Genomic DNA, 20,356 nt, shown 5'->3' on the forward strand with positions numbered 1-20,356 from the left:
TTTTGGAGCAATGCAGAAGAAATCACAAAGGTGCTTGTTTGCAAACACAAGCAGTGGGTGCATGAGTGGACTAAAGGTGTTGTGGTAGTGATCTACCATGAGGTACAGTTCTTAGCTGTAAGGGAGAGGCTGGTGGCAGAGCTGGGGAACGCAGCATCAGGGACCTGTGAGGAAACCCACATTTCCCAGCAGCATCCTGCATCCACAGGGCACTGCTGCCCATTTGCTGGGAGCTGAATGGGGTTTGGTGCTTTTCCCCCATACCACCCGCATCCTGACAGTAAGAAATGAACTTTTCCCTCATCTCCCACCCCAGCTCTGCCTTTGTAAATGGGAATCGTGCACATTCTGGCACGGCAGCTCTGGTAGGCAGCTGTATGCAACGTATCCTGTGTCTTAACTGCTCCGAGAGTCCAGCCTATAGCCCACCCACAGTGAAATGCTTGACTGGGATTGAAGCTAAATGGGAACATAGTTTATGGAAATTCAGCTGTGGATCGCTGTTCCTCCTGTGACTTCTGGCTGTCAGCACTTTGCTGTACAGCATTGCTAGCTGTGTTCCTCGTGGTGGTGGATACCCACCTCCTGGAGCTTATAAAGATGCTGAGAAAGTTGTTGGTGACTAATAAATCACTCTTCATCCGCAGGCTTTATTGGGAGTGCTTGTAAAGACTCCAGCTCTGGCTTAGGAGTGTGTGCCCCTTCCTAGGAAAGGTCATGCCCTTATCAGTTCAAATTCAGTTCATAAATCTCCGGTTGGATGAAGGAGTATGTTTCTTTATAGGAGTTTTAGAGGGTATTCTGCCTCCCCCTTGGTGCTGCACTTGAAGTTGGACTGGAGGTGCACTGGAAGGACTGGGTCGGAATGTCTGCTCCATGTCAGGCAGAACAGAGGACGTTTATTGGGTTCTCTTAAGGCCTGAGAAATAACTCTGAAACCTTTGGGAGCATCCTAGTATGCCACGTGCTTGTGGGAGGCTCTAGTTTGCTATCAGCAATGTTGTGGGGTTTATATCCATATTAGGTAGAACTAGAGGTAGGCTGGCAGATAGGGAGGTCACGGTGACTCCTCTGAGCGCGGGATGAGCCTGTGATTATTTAACTAAGGCTTCAGCATTAACTCTTGTCATACACTGCAGCAGCCACTGAGGCAAGTCCCTGCTACCAAAACTAAACCCAGACTGGCCCAAAATTGGTCCAGTGCTAGCACAGATGTCTCAGCCTGTTCAAGAAAGCAAGGATAAGCACCTGACCAGCTTTGTTCAGTTCCTCACCAGCTGCAATAGTGTTACCTGCTTCACGAACCCAGAAATCATGAGCAGCAGGTCAGAGGAGGTGATCCTGTCCCTCTACTCTGCTCTTGTGAGACCCCACTTGCAGCACTGTGTGCAGTGCTCGTGTCCTCAACATAAGGACATGGAGCTGTTGGAGCAAGTCCAGAGGAGGCCACGAGGATGATCAGGGGCTGGAGCAGCTCCTGTATGGAGACAGGCTGAGAAAGTTGGGGCTGTTCAGCCTGGAGAAGAGAAGCTGCATGGAGACCTCAGAGCAGCTTCCAGTGTCTGAAGGGGGCTGCAAGGGTGCTGCAGAGGGACTCTTCATCAGGGACTGGAGTGATAGGACAAGGGGTGATGGGTTCAAACTGAAACAGGGGAAGGTCAGGTTGGAGATAAGGCAGAAGCTCTTCCCTGTGAGGGTGCTGAGGCGCTGGCACAGGGTGCCCAGAGAAGCTGTGGCTGCCCCATCCCTGGCAGCGTTCAAGGCCAGGTTGGACACAGGGGCTTGGAGCAAGCTGCTCTAGTGGAAGGGGTCCCTGCCCGTGGCAGGGGTTGGGGCTGGGTGAGCTTTAAGGTCCCTTCAACCCAAACCAGGCTGGGGTTCTGTGAAATCACCACCCTGCTTCAGGGCAGGAGGAGCAGGAGGCAATGAGAGCAGATTTCTCAGGGTGCTGTTTTTATGATTTTATGAACCACACCCTCTAAAAGATGAAAATCACGTTCTCACTTTAACAATTACATTGCATTTGTCTTCTGTACGGTGGGGGGCTGTTAGTGAATCCATAGGTACATTCCTTTTCCTCTGTTACCCTAAGTTTAAACCCTAAGTTTAAAGAATGCTGACTCTCTCTTGCAGCAGCAGCGCTTCAGAAACTGGCACTTTGACGCTTCGGAGTTTGGATGCTTTTCGTAGAAGCCGGAGAGTTTGTTCAGCAGCAACACGCAAGAGCTGCTCACTGTTGCAGTGGGCTGAGTCACCCCGGCTCAGGCAGTGCTGGTTTCCTTTTGGTAATGTGCAAAATGTTCCCTGCACATGTGTGTGTGTTCTGTGTTTGTTCTGCTGCTTGACAGTTTGTAGGTGCCTTGGTGCCAGAACTGTCTCTAAACACATACAAACACCTATTGTGACGAGGCCCTGAGCTTGGCCAGAGCCTTCAGGCAGTGCTGCAAGAGGAAGAATTGCTATAAGCAGAGGTTCTGAGCTATTGCAGCAGGGGGAAGTTGTGCAGCAGCAAAGAAGATGGTTATCGGAGGGGATTTGTTCCTTTGGAATGGAATTCGAGGAAACTGGTCTTTTGGAAGTAGAAAGAGAGAAGCTGTTTGAACTCGTAGGGAAAAGGGCACCTGCAAAGGAAGCCCAACAGCTTCTTCCCAGCCCTCCCTGTTAGAAACTGCCCCTGCAGCCATGAACTGAATAGGGGAAGGATTTTGCATGACCGGAGTTGCTGGGGAAGGGAGGGACGGAGGGGCCTAGAATGCCTGGGAGCAGGGAATGATTGGGCAAGGTGGAAAATAGAGTGATTAAACACACTTGGACTTGCTCAGCGATGGGAGGGGTACATGTTTTTACTGCTGCCCCAGGGCCCCAAAATGCATTGGCACAGCACTAGAGAGAAACCACTAATCCCAGTCACCGAGGGGAGGGAAGGGGACGTTCTCCTCCTCTCTTGCCCGCCGAGCGTTCGGACCCCTGTGGAAGGGAAGGTTGATGGGATTAGAGGAAACAGCTGGCTGGAGTCTTACCCTGCAGGAGCTCGCATTCCCGGCACTCGGAAGAGAGGAGCGTCCCGCTGCCGAGGCGCATTCCAGGTCATTTGCTGAGCCCAGATGTTTTCTAATGAGCTCTATGAGAAATCCTTTTCCTTTACTACCAAGCACGGCCCCTGCCAGCCAGGTCCATCCGTAGGTCTCTCCTGCACATGGCCGGGCAAGTGGAGCTTGGCCAAGTTACCACTAGGACTCATGCCTTTCTGCTCTGCTTATGCAAAGGGATTCAGCACAGAGCTCAAATCTGTTACCCTAAAGCTGTGGCCTGATGGAGGTGGCTGGTTGAAATTCCTCCTGTGGCTGAACCCTCCCCTCCAGCCTCTCCTTACCTCTGTGTGTTCTTAAAGCAGATGCTCAGGGCGGATTGACCTGACAAGCATGTTGTTAGCCACGTGCTCCTCACATCCTGCCTGCCACCATTGTCCCTTCCCTTCAGCTACCCAAGATGGTGATGGGAAATCACCCCTAGCTTTTTAAGTAGCAAAACCTTTGCCTTCATCTCCTGGCATGAGTGCCGCTTCCTTCACCTCAGGCATGTATACTCTTACACACAGCAGTTTGAAGTGCTTGGAGATGTCTTAGGAGCCAAGAAGTAGGAGTTCAACTTCAGCAGGTGATGTTCCAGTGAAGGAAGGGAGCTGGTAAAGAGCCATCTTTATTCTGAGGAGCTGCAATGCAATTTTGTACCCTTTTTCCAAGAGTGTGAAGAGATAGGACAAGGGGGAACGGCTTTAAGATGAAAGAGGGTAGGTTTAGATTAGATATAAGGCAGAAGCTGTTCCCTGTGAGGGTGCTGAGGCGCTGGCACAGGGTGCCCAGAGAAGCTGTGGCTGCCCCATCCCTGGCAGTGTTCAAGGCCAGGTTGGACACAGGGGCTTGGAGCAAGCTGCTCCAGTGGAAGGTGTCCCTGCCCGTGGCAGGGGTTGGAGCTGGAGGAGCTTTGAGGTCCCTTCAACCCAAACCACTCTATGGTTCTGATGAAGGTTGAGATCCCTTCTTTGGTCCCTACATTGTGTGTCTTGGGATAGCGAACAAAACACAAGTCACTGGGGGAGACAGGAAGCATGGGCCCAGCAGTGGGGATATGGCTGCTCCCTGCAGCCCTCAGACACAGACGCTCTCCCTTCAGCCCCTCTTCTCCCAGCTCCCTCTCCCCCTGTGTTTTCCAGCAGGCAGCTCTGGGCAGGGAGCCTTGGAATCTGCGTGAAGGCACCAATGAAAGGGATGGGGTTATTTTTAACTTACAAATACACCCTTTTAATTCTCACGCCCACAGCTCCTCGTCCTGTCCTGACAAGCGGGGAGCCCCTGGCACTGTGGGCGTTTGTCAGCAGGCCCGAAACAGCAGCGGCGGGCGAGGGAGGAGGGAAGGAAGCTCCCGGGGACTGGAGAGCAGGTTTCTGCTGTGTCTCGCTGCACAAAAGCCTTGGTGATCCTGCAGCAGGGGAAAGGGGAAGGCATAGGTGGGGGTGTGGAGCTTTTGGGCAAGGCTCTGTGTTTTCATGTGGTGTCTGTCTGCAGTGGAGAACAACAGGCTGATGATGTGGGCCCTTGGGGGGTGAAGGGGAGAGGTGTGTTGTGTTGCACCACTTAGGATGAAAAGTCCAGAGGAGGCCATGAGGATGAGCAGGGGCTGGAGCACCTCCCGTGTGAAGACAGGCTGAGAAAGTTGGGGCTGCTCAGCCTGGAGAAGAGAAGGCTGCGTGGAGACCTCATAGCAGCTTCCAGTGTCTGAAGGGGGCTACAAGGATGCTGGAGAGGGACTCTGCATCAGGGACTAGAGTGATAGGACAAGGGGTGATGGGTTCAGACTGAACCAGGGGAAGTTTAGATCAGATATAAGGAGGAAGTCCTTTACTGTCAGGGTGGTGAGGCACTGGAATGGGTTGCCCAGGGAAGCTGTGAATGCTCCATCCCTGGCAGTGTTCAAGGCCAGGTTAGATGAGGCCTTGGGTGGCATGGTTTAGTGTGAGGTGTCCCTGCCCATGGCAGGGGGATTGGAGCTGGATGATCTTAAGGTCCTTTCCAACCCTAACTATTCTATGGTTCTATGATTCTATGAAAACAACACCCTGGTTTGATGTGAATGGGTTAAGGTCCAGCAGTGAGCTCCCCAGAGCTGTGTGGAGCTGGTGACTGAGGGGTGGATGTGGAGCAAGAGTCTGAAAGTGCTGCTGAAGACGAAGGGGAAGAGTGTTAGCCCAGGCTGTGCTAGTAGCGAGTTGTCTTCTCCTCCACCCAGCCTGCTCTCATACAGCACCTCTGCCTGCTGCTTCTGACACCAGAAAACCTCAGCTCTCCCACCCCAGATACACCGATTGCCATGTTTCCCTTTGCTGCTGCTGGCAGAGTTGGAACACAAAGGAACAGTGGGCAGCAGTGAATGAGCTGCATGCTGGCTCACAGCTCTGCATGCAGCCTGGTGCTCCTCTCACACATCACACCCCGGTGCTGAGGATCCCACAGAACCCATCCAAATACTGAACCATGGACCAGATACACTGGGGTGAATTTCACTTTAATGCCTGTGGTCTGTTGCTTTGTAGCTGGTTATATCTATGTTTTATTTGCCCTCATTTATCTGCAGCCATGAGAAATGGATTCCAAGCCTCAGATGTCTCCTCTTTCACTCCTTATATTATTCATAGAATCATAGAATCCCAGCCTGGTTTGGGTTGAAGGGACCTTAAAGCTCACCCAGTTCCAACCCCTGCCACAGGCAGGGACACCTTCCACTAGAGCAGCTTGCTCCAAGCCCCTGTGTCCAACCTGGCCTTGAACACTGCCAGGGATGGGGCATTCGAAATAAAATGGTCTCCCAGGCAGGAGCTCGCTGCTGGTCGTGCTGGCCATGAGGAGCAGGGAGAGAGCAGCCAAAAGCCCAGGTTCAGCAGTGAGTGACCACACTGGGAGATGAGAAGTCAGGCTCCTGATGGTGAAAGGCTTCTCCTCTGCCTCTTGTTGGCACTTTTGGAGCTGAGCAGAGTTTGGGCTGGGGATTTTGTATATAACAGGGTAAGAAAGTGATGCTGGCAGCAGGGGTTTGCCACCTATTAACAAATTCCTATTGTCCTGGAGCTGAAGGGGATGGAGCAGCAGGAAACTGTTCCATTGCTGGCAGGCTCCAGGCTCCTCGAGCTAACCCCCAACCCCAAAGCTGCTGCCAACTCTCCTCTCAGCACAGCTGCTGCCTTCTTACCACCTCCTCTTCCTCCTTCTCTGATCTCTATGCAAATCTCCACACAAACAGGAGCCAGCAAAGCCCATCCAAGCCTTGCAGGTATCTGTTGCTTTGGGTAGTGCCGTGCCAGTGTTTAATGTGGAGGCCTCCATTAGATTAATTGCACCGTTACAGAAACAGAGTCCTTCTGCCCTCTAGCAATTACTGCAACTGAAAGACAGCGATGGATGGGCTTCACTGGGATTGGGGCTGGCTGGTAGTTCTTTAATGGAAAGAGAGAGAGAAAAAGGGAAGGGAAAGAGAAGAGAAGGGGAAGAAGAAAGAAGGAAGGAGAAAGGAAAGGGAAGGAGGGGGGAATGGAAAGGAGAAGGGAAAGGGAAGGAGAAAGGAAAGGGAAGGAGGAGGGAATGGAAAGGAGAAGGGAAAGGGAAGGAGAAGGGAAAGGGAAGGAGGAGGGAATGGAAAGGAGAAGGGAAAGGGAAGGAGAAGGGAAAGGGAAGGAGGAGGGAATGGAAAGAAGGGAAAGGGAAGGAGGAAGGAAGGGAAGGAGAAGAGAAGGGGAAGAAGAAAGAGGGAAGGAGAAGGGAAAGGGAAGGAGGAGGGAATGGAAAGAAGGGAAAGGAAAGGAGAAGGGAAAGGGAAGGAGAAGGGAAAGGAAAGGAGAAGGGAAAGGGAAGGAGGAGGGAATGGAAAGGAGAAGGGAAAGGAAAGGAGAAAGGGAAGGAAAAAGAGAAACCCATCCTCTCTGGTGTTGCAGAACTTTCCCAAAGCCTGTGCCGCTGCCAGGACTCTACCCCAAGCGCTCTCTATCAAGCATTAGGTTTAAATAGGAGCCGTTTGCGTGCAGCGAGTCCTGTCCAGACTTTGTTTTTGCCGCTGCCGGAGCAAACGCCGGGCACCAACCCCCGCACCCGGCTCTCCTGCTCGGGACACGCCGCTTTCGGGCCCCCCCGTGCCTCCACCGCCCAGCCCGAGCTGCGAGCGGGGCTCCCCGCGCCGCGCCGCACCGCACCGGGGCCGCTCCCTCGCTCCGTCCCTCCTCTCCCCTCCTCTCGCTTCCCGCCCCGATTGTGCAATCGCGAGCGGCGGGGCCGGCGGCACCGCCCGGAGCCCGGCACCGGGGGGAGGGAAGGGAGGGAAAGAGGGAAGCAGGAGGGAGGCGGCCGGTCCCGCCCGCCCCGCGCCTCCCTGGGCCGCGGCGCCGGGGATGCGGCAGCCGCCGGGCACCGCGGGGCTGTAGCCGCCCGCCGCGGCCCGGGAGCCCATGGGCTGTGCCCAACGACGCCTGGGTGGTGAGTACCGCGGGGCTCCGCGCCTCTCCCCCCCTCCCCGCACCCGCCGCCTTCCCTCCGCCGCTGGTTTTCCGCCTCTTTCCCTTTCTACTCCCCCCCGGTGATCGGTGGCGGGAGGATGAGAGCGTGGCCATGGCCAGAAATGAGTTGCAGATGAGGCGGAGGTCGGGGGAGCTGCTGTGCGAGCGCTAAACGATTTCCACCGCCGCTTTAGCGCAAATAAAGTAAAAGCCGAGGGGATGGGAGCCGCGCTGCGCTGGTCCCCATCTGCGGTGCAAGTCCTGCCCATCGCCTTCGGGTTTCCAACAAAAGTGCGGAGGGAAGAACGGGAACGTTCCGACTGTCGATTAACCGCAACGGCAGAGGACGGGGAGTGCTTCGGACAGTGCAAAGGCAGGGGATTTTCTGGATGGCAAAGCAGTGAACTTTTGTTACTTGAAAAAGGGGATGAATTTACATCCTTGTAGCCTACAAATAGGTTTCGTGCTTGCTGGTGTATTACAAAGGCTTAGATCCTATAGCTCTCTACCTGTTTCTTGAGTTGTAAGGAACTGTTTCAGTTTGCCTCGGTATTTGTGGCAATTCTTACTTGTTATATACAAGAATCTTGTTGCCTACTAACATTTCTCTTACGAGGGCACTTGTACGGGAATCTTATGCTCTGCTCCACAATCTACCTTTTCTATATAGGATTTATACACAGGATTAACCCCATCGACTTCAGAATTCAGCCTGTGTGGAGTGGTTGTGCATTTGGGGCACTGTAGCTTTGTCCTGTAGGTTTTCTTTGGAGAAGAATCTGTGCTCCACTGAAATGAGTGGGAAAGATACGGCGAGGCCCGGATTTTCCCTTGTATTTTTAGCCTAAGAACTTTGTGTCCTCTTTGCAATGTCCAACCAGCCAAAACTCGGCTGTGTACAATGGGCACTTTTGCTTTTGGGAGGCAGTCTCCCATCTCCTAAAAGGCAGCTTTGCCTCCCATTTGCAAACCGCAGGATGGGAAATGGAATTTGCCTTTGGTCTAAAAATCCCAAGTGTTTGCAAACAGCCCTGGGAAGAATCCGGGCTCTTGGCTTGACCTCTCTGTGCTGGATTCCAGCCTGGGGAGTTTGTGGTCTTGCAAAAAGGGTAAATGAGCAAAGTCTTCCTGAGTTCCCGGTCGGTCGCCTTTCCGGAGCGAGGGAAAGCTGGAAGGAATTTTTGGGTGCCCAGGAAGTGCAGGATTGAGCCAAAATGCTTTTAAAGTAGCCTTGAAGACCTGCCCGTGTTGGAGTAACTTTGTGTGTTGGCATTGCTGAGGTCGTGTTAAGCTGGTACAGTGGGAAACCTGCCCGAGCAGCAGAGTGAACTGCTCCCCAGGCTCCATGCTCTATCCATTAACGTGGTAGCAGTCCCTCCACCAGCCCCTGTATCCCCGGAGCAGGCAGAGCTGGGGACTTGCTTCAGCCTTGCTCTGCCTCCTTGTTGTTTGAAGTCTGCTGGAAAAACCCCTCCTCTGGTTGCCCAGCTCAGAGATCCTCTGGGATAAAGCAAGGACCAGAGTGCTGGGGGGCTGCCGCACGGCAAAGAGCAAAGAAACCTCATGGAGGAGAGTCTTAAACCCCTGCCTGGTTGATAACATCGTGCCTTTGGGGTGGGCTGAGGGGTGCTCTGTCCCCCGTGGCTCCCGTTAGCACTGTACCTCCTGCTTCCCCAGACCTTTGTTCTTCACACAGCGCTGTTTGGAGGGGGAGCAACATGGGCTGGAGGGGACCAGGGTGTAAATGAGCACCAATGGTGGGAATGGAGCGACCCAACAGTCAGTTGTGGAGCTGTGCTGGCTGCTCCCCCCATTCCAGCCAAAACTGCAGTGCTTTGGAACTGAGCTTTGGAAATGGCGTCAGGATCAGGCCCTCGCTTTGGTCACTCTCGATGATGTGGCTTAAACCTCCTTCTTCTCTGATACACAGCTCAGGCGACCTGTCCAGAGAGGGGAAAGGACCAGCACTGGGTTCGCAGTTTGACTTCAGTGCGGTTATGGGGCCTAATCCTGCACTTTGAGGGGAGACAGCGTCTAAACATCAAGTGTGAGCTCAGCCCGCAGTGTCTGGTAGCAGTTGCAATCCCAAGTGGGCTGTGAGATGTTATGACACCCCCAAAAGCCTCTGGCCCTGCACTGCTTTAGAATTAGAGCTACTGCAGTCAATGCCATGGGTAGGGAACACAGACGTTTGGTTTAAAACTGAGGAGGCTGGTGCAGTGTAAAGCAGAGATTAAAAGAGGGAAAACCAGAGTTCCAGCCGACTGGATTTCTGCTGTTGTGACCAGGATATGGCCTAAAAGGGTATAAAGGGAGGGGGACACAGCAAGAAGGATCCTGAACCGTTGCTGAAAGATCCACAGCTTCAGCTGCAAACCCTTCTCCTTCCGTCTTGCTCCAGCAGCCGGGAACGTGGTCCCAGAGGCACAACCCCACTGGGTAGGACAGGGCTCGATGTTTCTGTGCCGGTTCGGCACTGACTGCCCGAGGGAGGTGAGCACCAGCGCGGTGGCACCTGAGCCACTTCCCATCCCTGCCCGCTCCATCGGGTGCTCACTGAGGAGCCACGGTGCCAGCGGCCACTAGGAACTGGTTGTGTCCGGTTCCAGTTCTGCTCGTTGTGAGCAAGCCGAGCGGTGCCAGATTCTGATCTCATTTGCACCACTGGAGTCATTCGGAGGAGCCAGTCCCAGTTTACCTCACCCCTAAGTGAAAGCAGAACTGGGCCTGCTGGGAGCTGCGCTCCCCCGGGCGCTGGTGCCTGCCTGCAAAGCAAACCCGGGGCGATGTGAGCGGCTCTTGGGACTGTTCCCAGGAGCCAAGGGGGGTTTTAGCACCAGCCCTGAGAGCTGCTCCAGCCAAAAAAGGAGGGGAGAAGCTGTGGCTTCAGCAAGGGGAAGTGGGGACCGTGCTCGTGTGCCTTGAGGCCATGCTGCCGGCGAGCAATAGTGGTCAGGCTCTGGGTTAGCGATGCTGTGGTGGAGGAAAAGACAGCCCCTTGCCATGCTGGGTGGGAAACGGCTGCTCGCAGGCGTCTGGGGCAGCTTTAGGGATCATAGCCCAGTTCGAGGGCAGCAGTCACTGCTGGGATTGGGGTTTTCCAAGGGGTTTGGATGCACAGTTCACATACGGACACCTCTCGTTCCCCCGCAGCCGGTACCCTCAGCCGCAGGCAGCAGCAGTGCTGCTCTGGAGGGATGTGTGGGATGGCTGTGTGGGAATCACCAGCTCCAGGGGAAACACAGGAGGGAGTCGAGCCTCCTTCAGGTCCAGACATGCGAGCGAGGCCTCTGGCTCTAACGCTGCTGCCAGCTGTGTTTGTAAGTGCCTGTTGCTCATATGAGCTGCAGCGAGGAGACTGCTTCAGCCAAAGCATGTGGCACACTCGTCCTTCCTTGCATGGACTCTCGCATGGAGCCTGGGCACTCTCCATTCCCACAGCCCTGCTGCTCCCCACAGCTGGTTCCAGGCTTGTTTCCCAGGTCCCACACAGCAGAGCCCCACATTTCGAGCAGGTGCTTGAAGAAGAGGGGGGCTGGAGGGTGCTGTGGGGCTGGGACATATTGCTGTTCTTTCGGTTGATGCATTTTCCTGGCCGTGATTGTTCTTAATGCAGAAATCGAGCAATTGAAATAAACCACCCGGAACAGTTTCTATTCTCTTGCCTCCTCCCCAGGCCATTTGCGTGTCCCTTTTCCAGCAGAGCTCCTTCAGAACCCCATTCTAAGCCTAGATGAGTCCATAGGTAACTTTCCAATGGCTTTTGTAGGTAAAGGAGCTGGGATTTCTTTTCCAGCTGCCAAAGACCTGAGTTTCTGAGTGCTCAGAGCGTGGTCAAAAGGCCAGATTGAAACTCCCAATGTACCAAAGGCTTTAGAACTGGGGAAGGGAGAGCGCTTCAAACTGCTGCAGTGCTTTGCTCTGCTTCTGCTTGCTTTCTGTGAATCACGCAGCCATGCGTGAGTGGAAAGGAATATGTTACAGAACGGGGAGCTCTAACATCTCCTGCTTTGGAAAGGGGCAGAGGCAGCAGGAGCCACTCACGACACAGCTCTTGCTCCGTTATCAGAGTGTTTTTAGGACCAGTTCTTGTGTGTGTTAAATATCAAGCACTCTCCTGCAGTAATTCCCTGTTCATGTGTTACTGTTTCTTCCCAGCTTTTGCAGCTCAAAGCAAGCCTGAAGCTCTCAGCAGAGGCTTTGTGCTCTGTGAAGCCTTGCTGGCCTCCAGAATCACCTCTACCCATTTTCAGTGCATCCTTCTCTTCCCTCTCCCCTATCATGGCATCGATGGGATGAATTTGGGCTGTTGCAGATGCAGCAGTAGAGTCCCCAGAGGATGTTGTACTTTGTGTTTTTGACAGATGTAGTTTTACCTAAACTCAGATTGCAAAAGGGGGCAAGCGTTAAGTAAGGGCAGGCACGGAATGAAATCAGTTGGTTTGATGATTTTTATTGACTTTTCAAGTTTTCACAGGTTAGATTGAAACTTTCCCTGCTAATAAAGCTGTCTCAATAGAACTTATCTTCCATGTGAACAAATATGGAGTTGAAGAATTGCCTTTAGTATTCAGAAGTTCCTGTAGAGGCAAAATCCTGTATCTGAGGAGAGCTGTGCCCTTTGTGGGACACATCCATGTTTCCTTCCAGCTGCCACCAAATCCCTTACTGGGGCTCTGCTTCCTCTTAGGTGCCTAAATAATCTCTTACCTTCCAGCATGCACAGCTTCCTGCAGGGAGATCATTCCTGGCCACCTCCACACAACAGGAGAGATCCCACCGGGGTCCTTGGCTTTCTCCCTTCTCCTTACCCTGCAGCACCGCGTCCTTGTGTGACTCCCCACTGGCATCGTGTGGGGCAAGGGCTGTTGGCAGCCTCCCTCCCCTCCTGCCCCTGCAGCCTCTTCCCTGCAGCATTCCAAAGCCCTCCCTGTGCATTCCCACTCTCTCTGCACCCATCAGCTCACCCAGCATATGGCGTTCCCCTGTCTCTGCTCTTCCATTAGGGAAACTGAGGCACGGAGCAGTGCATTCAGCAGCGCATCCTTGGTGCCTCGTCCTCTCGCTGCAGTGCTGTGTGGCAGCTCGATGCAGCAGAAAGGCACAGATGATGAGTTGAACACAAAGGCAGGACCCCAAAGTGCTGTGATTCATGTCCAGCACCAACTTAGGGTTGCTCTGGGCGCTTGGCAGGAGAGCCGTGCTGGGTGGGGAGCTGGCTCCTTCAGGACACCCCTGTGTCCGGAGCGGCAGGGGAGGAAGGTGGAGATCCCAGTTCTGATCCACATCAGGAGCTGAAACCTGCATCATGTCCATGCTGAGATCTGCATCTCACACAAGGATTTGGGTCTGAGTTAGGCATTGAGGTAGGGCGAGTTTCCCAGCTTTGAACCTCATTTTCCTTAGCCGCAGCATGGAGCTGACATTGTTTCTGTGTAGTACCCACAGGCTTTGAGCCTTGGCCAAGCAGTGTGTAAGGCTTAGGGGCTTCTTGTCTCTCAGAACCTGGGATGTGGCCGTGAGCACAATCTACCTGTGTCTGCAGTTTACTGTGTTAGGCAAAACTGCAAGATCCTGGGTAAGAAAAATACCTATAACTGTATTAGCCTGCTGACGGAATACTCCCCATGTCCACCTGCGGGCTGCTCTCCTGTGACGGTGTAAACTTCCCACTGGAAAAAGAGGGTCAAACTGGTCAGAGGCTTTGTATTTTCCTGCAGCCGTGTTTGATTTCCAAGTGGCCGGGAGCAGCTGTGGGCTGGATGTGGGAATGCGGCCTCCGAGGTAATTCCCCTCATTGTAACCATGTAGATTTTCCCAGCTGCTTCCAGGCGTTGGCGGGGTCTGTCCTGAGAGCCCCTGGGATGGGAGGAAGGAGCTCTTCGGGGTGACACAGAACATCTGAGCTGCTAACACCAGATCTCAAAGGGCTCAACCTGCAACAGGGCCCTCTGGGCATCACGAGGATGCTGAGGTGGTGCATTGGGACCCATCAGCACTGGCACATGCTGCCCCTCAGCTCCAGGGATATGGGAAAGGGCTCTGGAGCTGCTCACTGCAAGGCTGCAGCTGTGCGTGCACTGAGGAGTTGTTTGTCTCCGGGGCCTGGGATGTGCCAGGCTCAAGGGCTGAGTCATTTGATGGCTCCAACGCGTGCAGAAGGGATGGAGGAGGAGCTGCCATGCACAGGGAGCGGGCAGAGACCCCATGGGCTGCTGGCTCTGATGGAGCCGAGCGGAACTTTGTGCTTGAAGAGCTTTGGCTATCAGGACAAGCACCGTGTGCCCCTGTGAGGCAGGCAGGGCCGGGGTCAGCCCCGGGGAGCACACACTTGTTCCTGTAGGGGCTGCAACGTGTAATTTACCTTGTCACAGAGGAATGTGCTCAACGCCTGTATTTAATGGGGACTTTGCAGGCCTGCTCGGGTGCCTTGTCTTCCTTTTTGCCTTCCCTTTCCCAGCCGGGGCAGAGGGAACACGGTGCCTTTGTCTGCCCCCATGTGTCTGCTGTCGGATGAATGGCTTTAGCGGCAGCTCTGTCCGCATGACTGGGTTGAGCTGCGCCAGTGAGCACGCCGGGGTTGCAAACAGGCTCTTTCCATCCCAAGCTCCCTCCCAAACTCAGCTGCATCCGATGTTTTCCTAAGCACTGCCATAAACCTCGTTACTAGAAGTGAGGCCGTGCAGGTTCTAGGGCATTCTTCGGGAAGGGGAAAGCACCGTGTGGATGTGGCTGGTTCAAGTCGGTGAGGGATGGAGGGGTAGAGTTGTAGTTGCTGCAGCTCTAGAAGAGTTCCCCTGCTCACCTCTGCTAGGGCCCTGCTTGCTGAAACATCCCTGCTCAGGAAAGGAGAGGGTTTCAGCACATGGTCAAGTGCTCTCCTGAATGCTGGCCAGGTCCTGTGCATTAGCAGAGCATAGCCTCGCTCATCCTCCTCTGGTATCAAAGCAAGAGCAGCCCAGATGTTTGGAGGTGACCCCTCGTGCCTCTGGCAATGGGGCTAACACCCCTCTATTGAACACATCCCTCCGGGGCAAGGGAAGAGGTCCAGGGAAGCAGGTCTGCCTGCACAGACAGCAGTGTTTGCCTTTCTGCTGGGCAGAGTTGCACAGAAACCTGGGAAAACCCCAGCCACCCCCTTTCTTTGGGAAGAAGGAAATTGCTCTGTAACGGGGCATGTGGAAGTGAACTTGTGTGCTGACTCCAGAGGAATTTCGGCTGTTCCCCGGGGCCATGGAGTTGCTGCTTGGGTCACATCCCAGCTCTGATCCCGGACTTGCCTTTGGGAGCGAGATTCCTCCGCACAGAGCTGCTGGTGTTTGAGGAATGAGGCTGGTGCTGAGCAAGCCAAGTGTGTGTGTGCAGCTCAGCTGGGTTCTTAGGAGCTGCAGAACTCCCCCATTGACATGGAAATGAACCTTCGGGGAGCAGAAGAAAGCCCTAACCACTGTCTTCAGGACACCGCTCTCATTAATGGCACTGCAAGTTCAGGGGCTAAACCCCTCTGCTTGTCTCCAGGCTGGAGCTGCAAACCCTGCTTTGTGCAGGTAATCTCACTGGGGACTGCGGGGTTCACATGAGCAAGTGGTGGGGGGATTAGGAAGCCAGGGCTGTAAAGGTGTTGCTGCATTATATCATTACTGGATGACCTTAAGGTCCTTTCCAACCTGAACCATTCCTGTACCACCAGGAAATAGAGGTTAGCAGAGAGACCACCTGATTCCTCCAGAGATCCCGGGACCAGGGAATGAGGATGCCCTTTTCTTGCTGCCTTGGCATGGAGGCTGGGGCAGCATCTCGTCTCTCAATTCAGATCCAGGGGTTTGGGCTCAATGAAGGGGTAACAGGACAAAACCTCTTGCCTCATAATGACCTTAATATACCTGAGCTGGAGCTGTGAGAGGTTCTTGTAGGATGTCTCAGTCATGCAAGAAGAGAAGAGACCTCAGAGCAGCTTCCAGTGTCTGCAGGGGGCTACAAGGATGCTGCAGAGGGACTCTTCATCAGGGACTGGAGTGATAGGACAAGGGGTGATGGGTTCAAACTGAAACAGGGCAAGTTCAGGTTGGAGATAAGGCAGAAGCTCTTCCCTGTGAGGGTGCTGAGGCGCTGGCACAGGGTGCCCAGAGAAGCTGTGGCTGCCCCATCCCTGGCAGTGTTCAAGGCCAGGTTGGACACAGGGGCTTGGAGCAAGCTGCTCTAGTGGAAGGTGTCCCTGCCTGTGGCAGGGGTTGGAACTGGTTGAACTTTAAGGTCCTTTCCAACCCAAACCATTCCATGGTTCTATGTAGGTAAACGTGGTGGTCCTGCAGCCAGGGAGGGGTTGGGGAACACTGCAAAGACCAGGGGAACGCCCAGCATGGAGCTGCCTCCAGCACCAGTGTCTGGTAAACAAGGCATTTTTCCTCCTTCCCCAGCAAGTGTTAGAGGGCTGGGCCCAGGAGCCCTGGGAATCAACAGGAGTCTTTCCAGTGTGGGCCTTGGATCTTCGTCTGGATAAATAAATAGAAGGAAATAACAAATAACAGTTTAGAAAAGCCGTTCGCTGTGACTGCATCCAAACCCCACAGAGGAAAAAATTCCCCTATTTCTGTGATGCTTTTCCATCTGCTTTTCCCTGGTCATGGGGGCTGTTCATGCAGGCACCTTGCCGTGGGAATACGCCTGGCCACAGGGAAACCCTGCGTGGGATTTCTCTGACCCCCTTTGTGAGCGAGGTTCGTGCTTCTTACTGAAGGGACCCCCCCGTCCGCAGGTTCGGGTCCCATCCCTGCTGCTGGGTTTGAGCGGCTCCGTACCAGTGAATGCGGGTTCGGTCCTTGCTGGAGGCTTTCCCACCTCTCCCTGCTCGCTGCTGCCTTGCAGCGACCCCTGCTGCGCGCTTCCCGGAGGAGAGAGGGTTTCCTGCCCCTCATCCCTCGCAGCGGGGCCGCCTTTGGCTTCTCAGGTGGGAGAAAAGGAAGCGGGAAGTGTGCTCCCTCCTTGCGTGAAACCAGCGCCGGGATCTGCCTCCTCAGCCCGCGGAGGTGATGCTTTTGTTTTGCAAGCACCCAGCCCAGCTTGGGGTGGGAAATGATGGGAAGCTCCTGGCACGAAGCTCGGGAGCAGCAGTGCAGGTACCTGCCTGCCTCGGGCCTTGTTCCGAAGAGGGAAGAGGCAGAGCAGGATGTCCTGTTCCCTGCGCAGTGTTCTGCAGAGCCTGCTTGGCTTGAGGGAGATGTGAGCACCAACAGCGCAGGCACAGGGGTGCTCGTGGCAGCCAGGAGCGGCTGTGGGGCTGCAGAAGCAGGGCTGCCTGTCTGCTGCCCTCCCTCCTAACGCTGTGCTCCCTGTGTGCAGTTGCAGGGTTCTGGCAGAGCTGGCCATGATGTTATGGTTCGTGGTCGGCGCCCTCCTCCCAGCGCTGCTCCGGGCTGCACCCCCCCCCATCAACAAGCTCGCTCTCTTCCCTGACAAGAGCGCTTGGTGCGAGGCCAAGAACATCACCCAGATCGTGGGGCACAGCGGCTGCGAGTCCAAGTCCATCCAGAACAGGTAGAGATCCAGTGTGGAGCTGGGTGCAGCTCGTTCCATCTGCTGCTGGCACTGCAGTGGCTCTGGGGCAGTCACTCGCACAATGTCCTGCTTCTGCCTGGCTGCCTCCTGGCTTGTGGCATCTCTGTTTGCCCCTGTTGGGAAGAGCAGCGCCTCCCCTGAGGTTTCACCCTCCTTTTGTCTTTGCAGGGCCTGCCTGGGACAGTGTTTCAGCTACAGCGTCCCCAACACCTTCCCTCAGTCCACAGAGTCCCTGGTTCACTGTGACTCCTGCATGCCAGCGCAGTCCATGTGGGAAATCGTGAGTATCCATCCCTGCCTGCTCCAGGGGTCCTGCTCTGCCACCACTTCAGGACAAGTGATTCTCCTTCCCTGAGGTTTCCCCCTTGTCGTTTCGGGTGTCTCTCAGTGGCAGCACCAGTCTCGAGATGCCTGGGGAAGGGGCTGCTGCAGCAACTGGACTGCAGTGATGAGCTATGCATTTATCACTGTTTGCAGAAGCATCCCCATCAGGCCCTGCATTATTCACCCCTGTGCTCATCCCTCGTGCCTCTTCTTTCCACTGCTCCTGTTGTCGCCTCCTCCCACTTGGGAGGTTTTGCCTTCTTTGATGTCCACAAGTGCTTCCCACAGCCCATCTGCCAGTCCAAACAGCTTTGTGCCCCCATTGCTCCTGGCAGAGCCATAAACCCTGCCTCTGAGGCAAGCCAGGATGCTGGGCTCAGCTCTGCTGTGCTTTCAGCTCAGACCTTCGGGCAGATGGTTCAGTCCAAACTCCCTCAGATGCTCAGCAGCGATCTTGTGGGTGGCCTTTGAGTTACTGCTGAGGTTTCTGTGCCAGCTGTGACTGGGAGCAGCATCCTGCTTGAGCCAGTGCTCAACACAGCCCATCAGGGAGCCCCGAACCCCCCCGTGTGCTGGGCTGCACCCCCAGAGTGTGAGCAGCAGCTCAGGGAGGGGATCCTGCCCCTCTGCTGTGCTCTGGGGAGACCCCCCCTGCAGCCCTGATCCAGCTCTGGGGCAGCAGCACAAGAGGGACGTGGAGCTGCTGGAGCGAGGCCAGAGGAGGCCATGGAGATGCTGCGAGGGCTGGAGCAGCTCTGCTCTGGAGCCAGGCTGAGAGAGCTGGGCTGGGGCAGCCTGGAGAAGAGAAGGCTCCTGAAGGGGAGACCTGAGAGCAGCTCCAGTGCCTAAAGGGGCTGCAGGAAACCTGGAGAGGGGCTTGGGACAAGGGCCTGTAGGGCCAGGCCAAGGGGAATGGCTTGAACCTGCCAGAGGGGAGACTGAGATGAGCTCTTAGGCAGAAGCTCTTCCCTGTGAGGGTGCTGAGGCACTGGCACAGGGTGCCCAGAGAAGCTGTGGCTGCCCCATTCCTGGCAGTGTTCAAGGCCAGGTTGGACACAGGGGCTTGGAGCAAGCTGCTCTAGTGGAAGGTGTCCCTGCCTGTGGCAGGGGTTGGAGCTGGATGAGCTTTAAGGTCCATTCCAACCCAAACCATTGAATGGTTCTTTGATGATCCTATGACTTTCCCTGCACCTTGTCCCTTGTGAGACATTTCCAGTGAGCTCTTGCCTTGCAGATTGGCAGTAGAGGTTTCTTTATATGGATAATGAACCATCACTTCTGGCTTGTAATGCACCAAGTCTGCAGGGCACAGGGCAGACTCACAGCCATGTGTCCATCCGGTCATTGAGCCTGCACACTCATCCCCACGTCCTCCTCCCTCTGCCCAGGTGACCCTGGACTGCCCAGGCAATGACGAGATCCCCAGGGTGGACAAGCTGGTGGAGAAGATCCTTCACTGCAGCTGCCAGGCGTGCGGGAAGGAGCCGAGCCATGAGGGAGCCCTGTTCAACGTCTACCTGAACGCGGAGGAGAACATGCCCGCCGAAGGTCCCGCTCCCCATCACTACGCCCGCCACCACCAACAGGAGGTGGAGGAACCTCCTGCCTCCAGCCACCACCACCACGAGGAGGAGGGTGACGAGTGACCTGGCCCCTGTGGACTGTCCCTGTGGGCAGGGGCTCTGTGTGTGTGTGCGGGACAGGGCCGGGGTTTGGGGAGGGAGGGGGGTGGTGGAGTCTTTCCTGTCCTGTAGCTTTCCTCACGCTTTGCTCTCCATGGCCCCTCAGGGAAGGAGGAACGTTCCGAGGCACGAGCAGGGCTGAGGGGCTGGAGCTGCAGGCTGAGAGGAGCGCTCAGTGGTGTCTGATGCAAAACTACTTGCACATAATAGTAATAATATATTGAGAGGAGCAGGAGCGGGGTTTGGCTGAGAGCAGGAGCTGAGCTGGGCTCCCCAGGGGCTGCCTGCAGGCTCCTGACCCGTGTGGAGCCCTTGCTGAGTCCTTCTGGGTTTTCCTCTTGTAAATGGCTCATCCCTGGGGTGCAGGAGGAAGGGACGCATCTCAGGCCCACAGGAGATGCGCAGCTCTCCTACGTGGGACCAGCAGCATCCCTTCTTCCTCCTTCCGTCCCTGCCTGCCTCAGGAGCTGAGCTGGGCGCGCTGTTCCTCACTGGATCTTCATTCAACCCCAGCCCTCTTGTGTCCAGCAGCTCCTGGGGAGTGTTTTGCCCCAGGATGTGCCACTGGGGCTGTGTGAGGTTGTTGGGATCCGTGGTGGTGACGGCCTTCACCTTCCTGGTCCCTGGGGCCACCACGAGGGAGCTGGATCATGCCATGGGCACTGTTGTGGCAAACGGGGGAAGGCCAAGAGCAGGCTGGGGGGGACCAGCCCCTCTCCCCCCACTCCCTGCTGCACTTTAAGGGTGGTGGAGGGAGGGGAGGACGAGTGCCAGGGTGCAGGTGGGGCTTTGCAGGGGCTGCTCGTGCCGGGCTGGGGCAGCTCGGGGTGGGGGCTCCTCCTGCTCCCCCTTTCTCTCTGTTGTAAGGAGCTGATTTCTTTGGCGCTGCCGTGACCAGAGCTCCCAGAGCTTGTACTCAACGCCTCCCCCTCCGTTTTACAAGGGTTTCCTTTGGGTTTGGTTGGTTTTGTGTTTCTGAAATAAATGGGCTCTGACTCCCACCCCTCAGTGCTCTGGTGCCTGTCTGGTTCGTGGCCGTAGGCTCCCCAGTGCTGATTGGGGGAAGCTGTTTGCAGTAGGACAGCAGCACAGGAGGGCACAGGGCATGGGAAGCAACGGTTTCTGTCAGCTTGCTGCGTTCCATTCAGGAGGAAGAGCTCTTAAAGGGAAAACCCGCCCCGAATTCCCAGCATCTGGGCCGCATGTGGGCACATCAGGCCCTGCTGTGCTCCAGGTTGCTGCAGCCGGGAGGTTTGAG

General features: G+C 55.4%; 1 protein-coding gene across 1 annotated transcript; it reads left to right on the forward strand.

The window, feature by feature from the left end:
- Positions 1 to 7,402: 7,402 nt before the first annotated feature.
- Positions 7,403 to 19,062, forward strand: LOC308228028 (neuroblastoma suppressor of tumorigenicity 1-like; the record flags this gene model as incomplete). Its single annotated transcript, XM_080631078.1, has 4 exons — positions 7,403 to 7,517; positions 16,877 to 17,071; positions 17,261 to 17,372; positions 18,805 to 19,062. Exons 2-4 carry the CDS (start codon positions 16,902 to 16,904, stop codon positions 19,060 to 19,062), a joined length of 540 nt encoding a protein of 179 aa, XP_080487204.1. The 5' UTR covers positions 7,403 to 7,517; positions 16,877 to 16,901.
- Positions 19,063 to 20,356: the final 1,294 nt, after the last annotated feature.

The sequence above is a fragment of the Psittacula echo genome (assembly GCF_963264785.1).
Source record: "Psittacula echo genome assembly, chromosome: 17".
NCBI classification, from domain to species: domain Eukaryota; kingdom Metazoa; phylum Chordata; class Aves; order Psittaciformes; family Psittacidae; genus Psittacula; species Psittacula echo.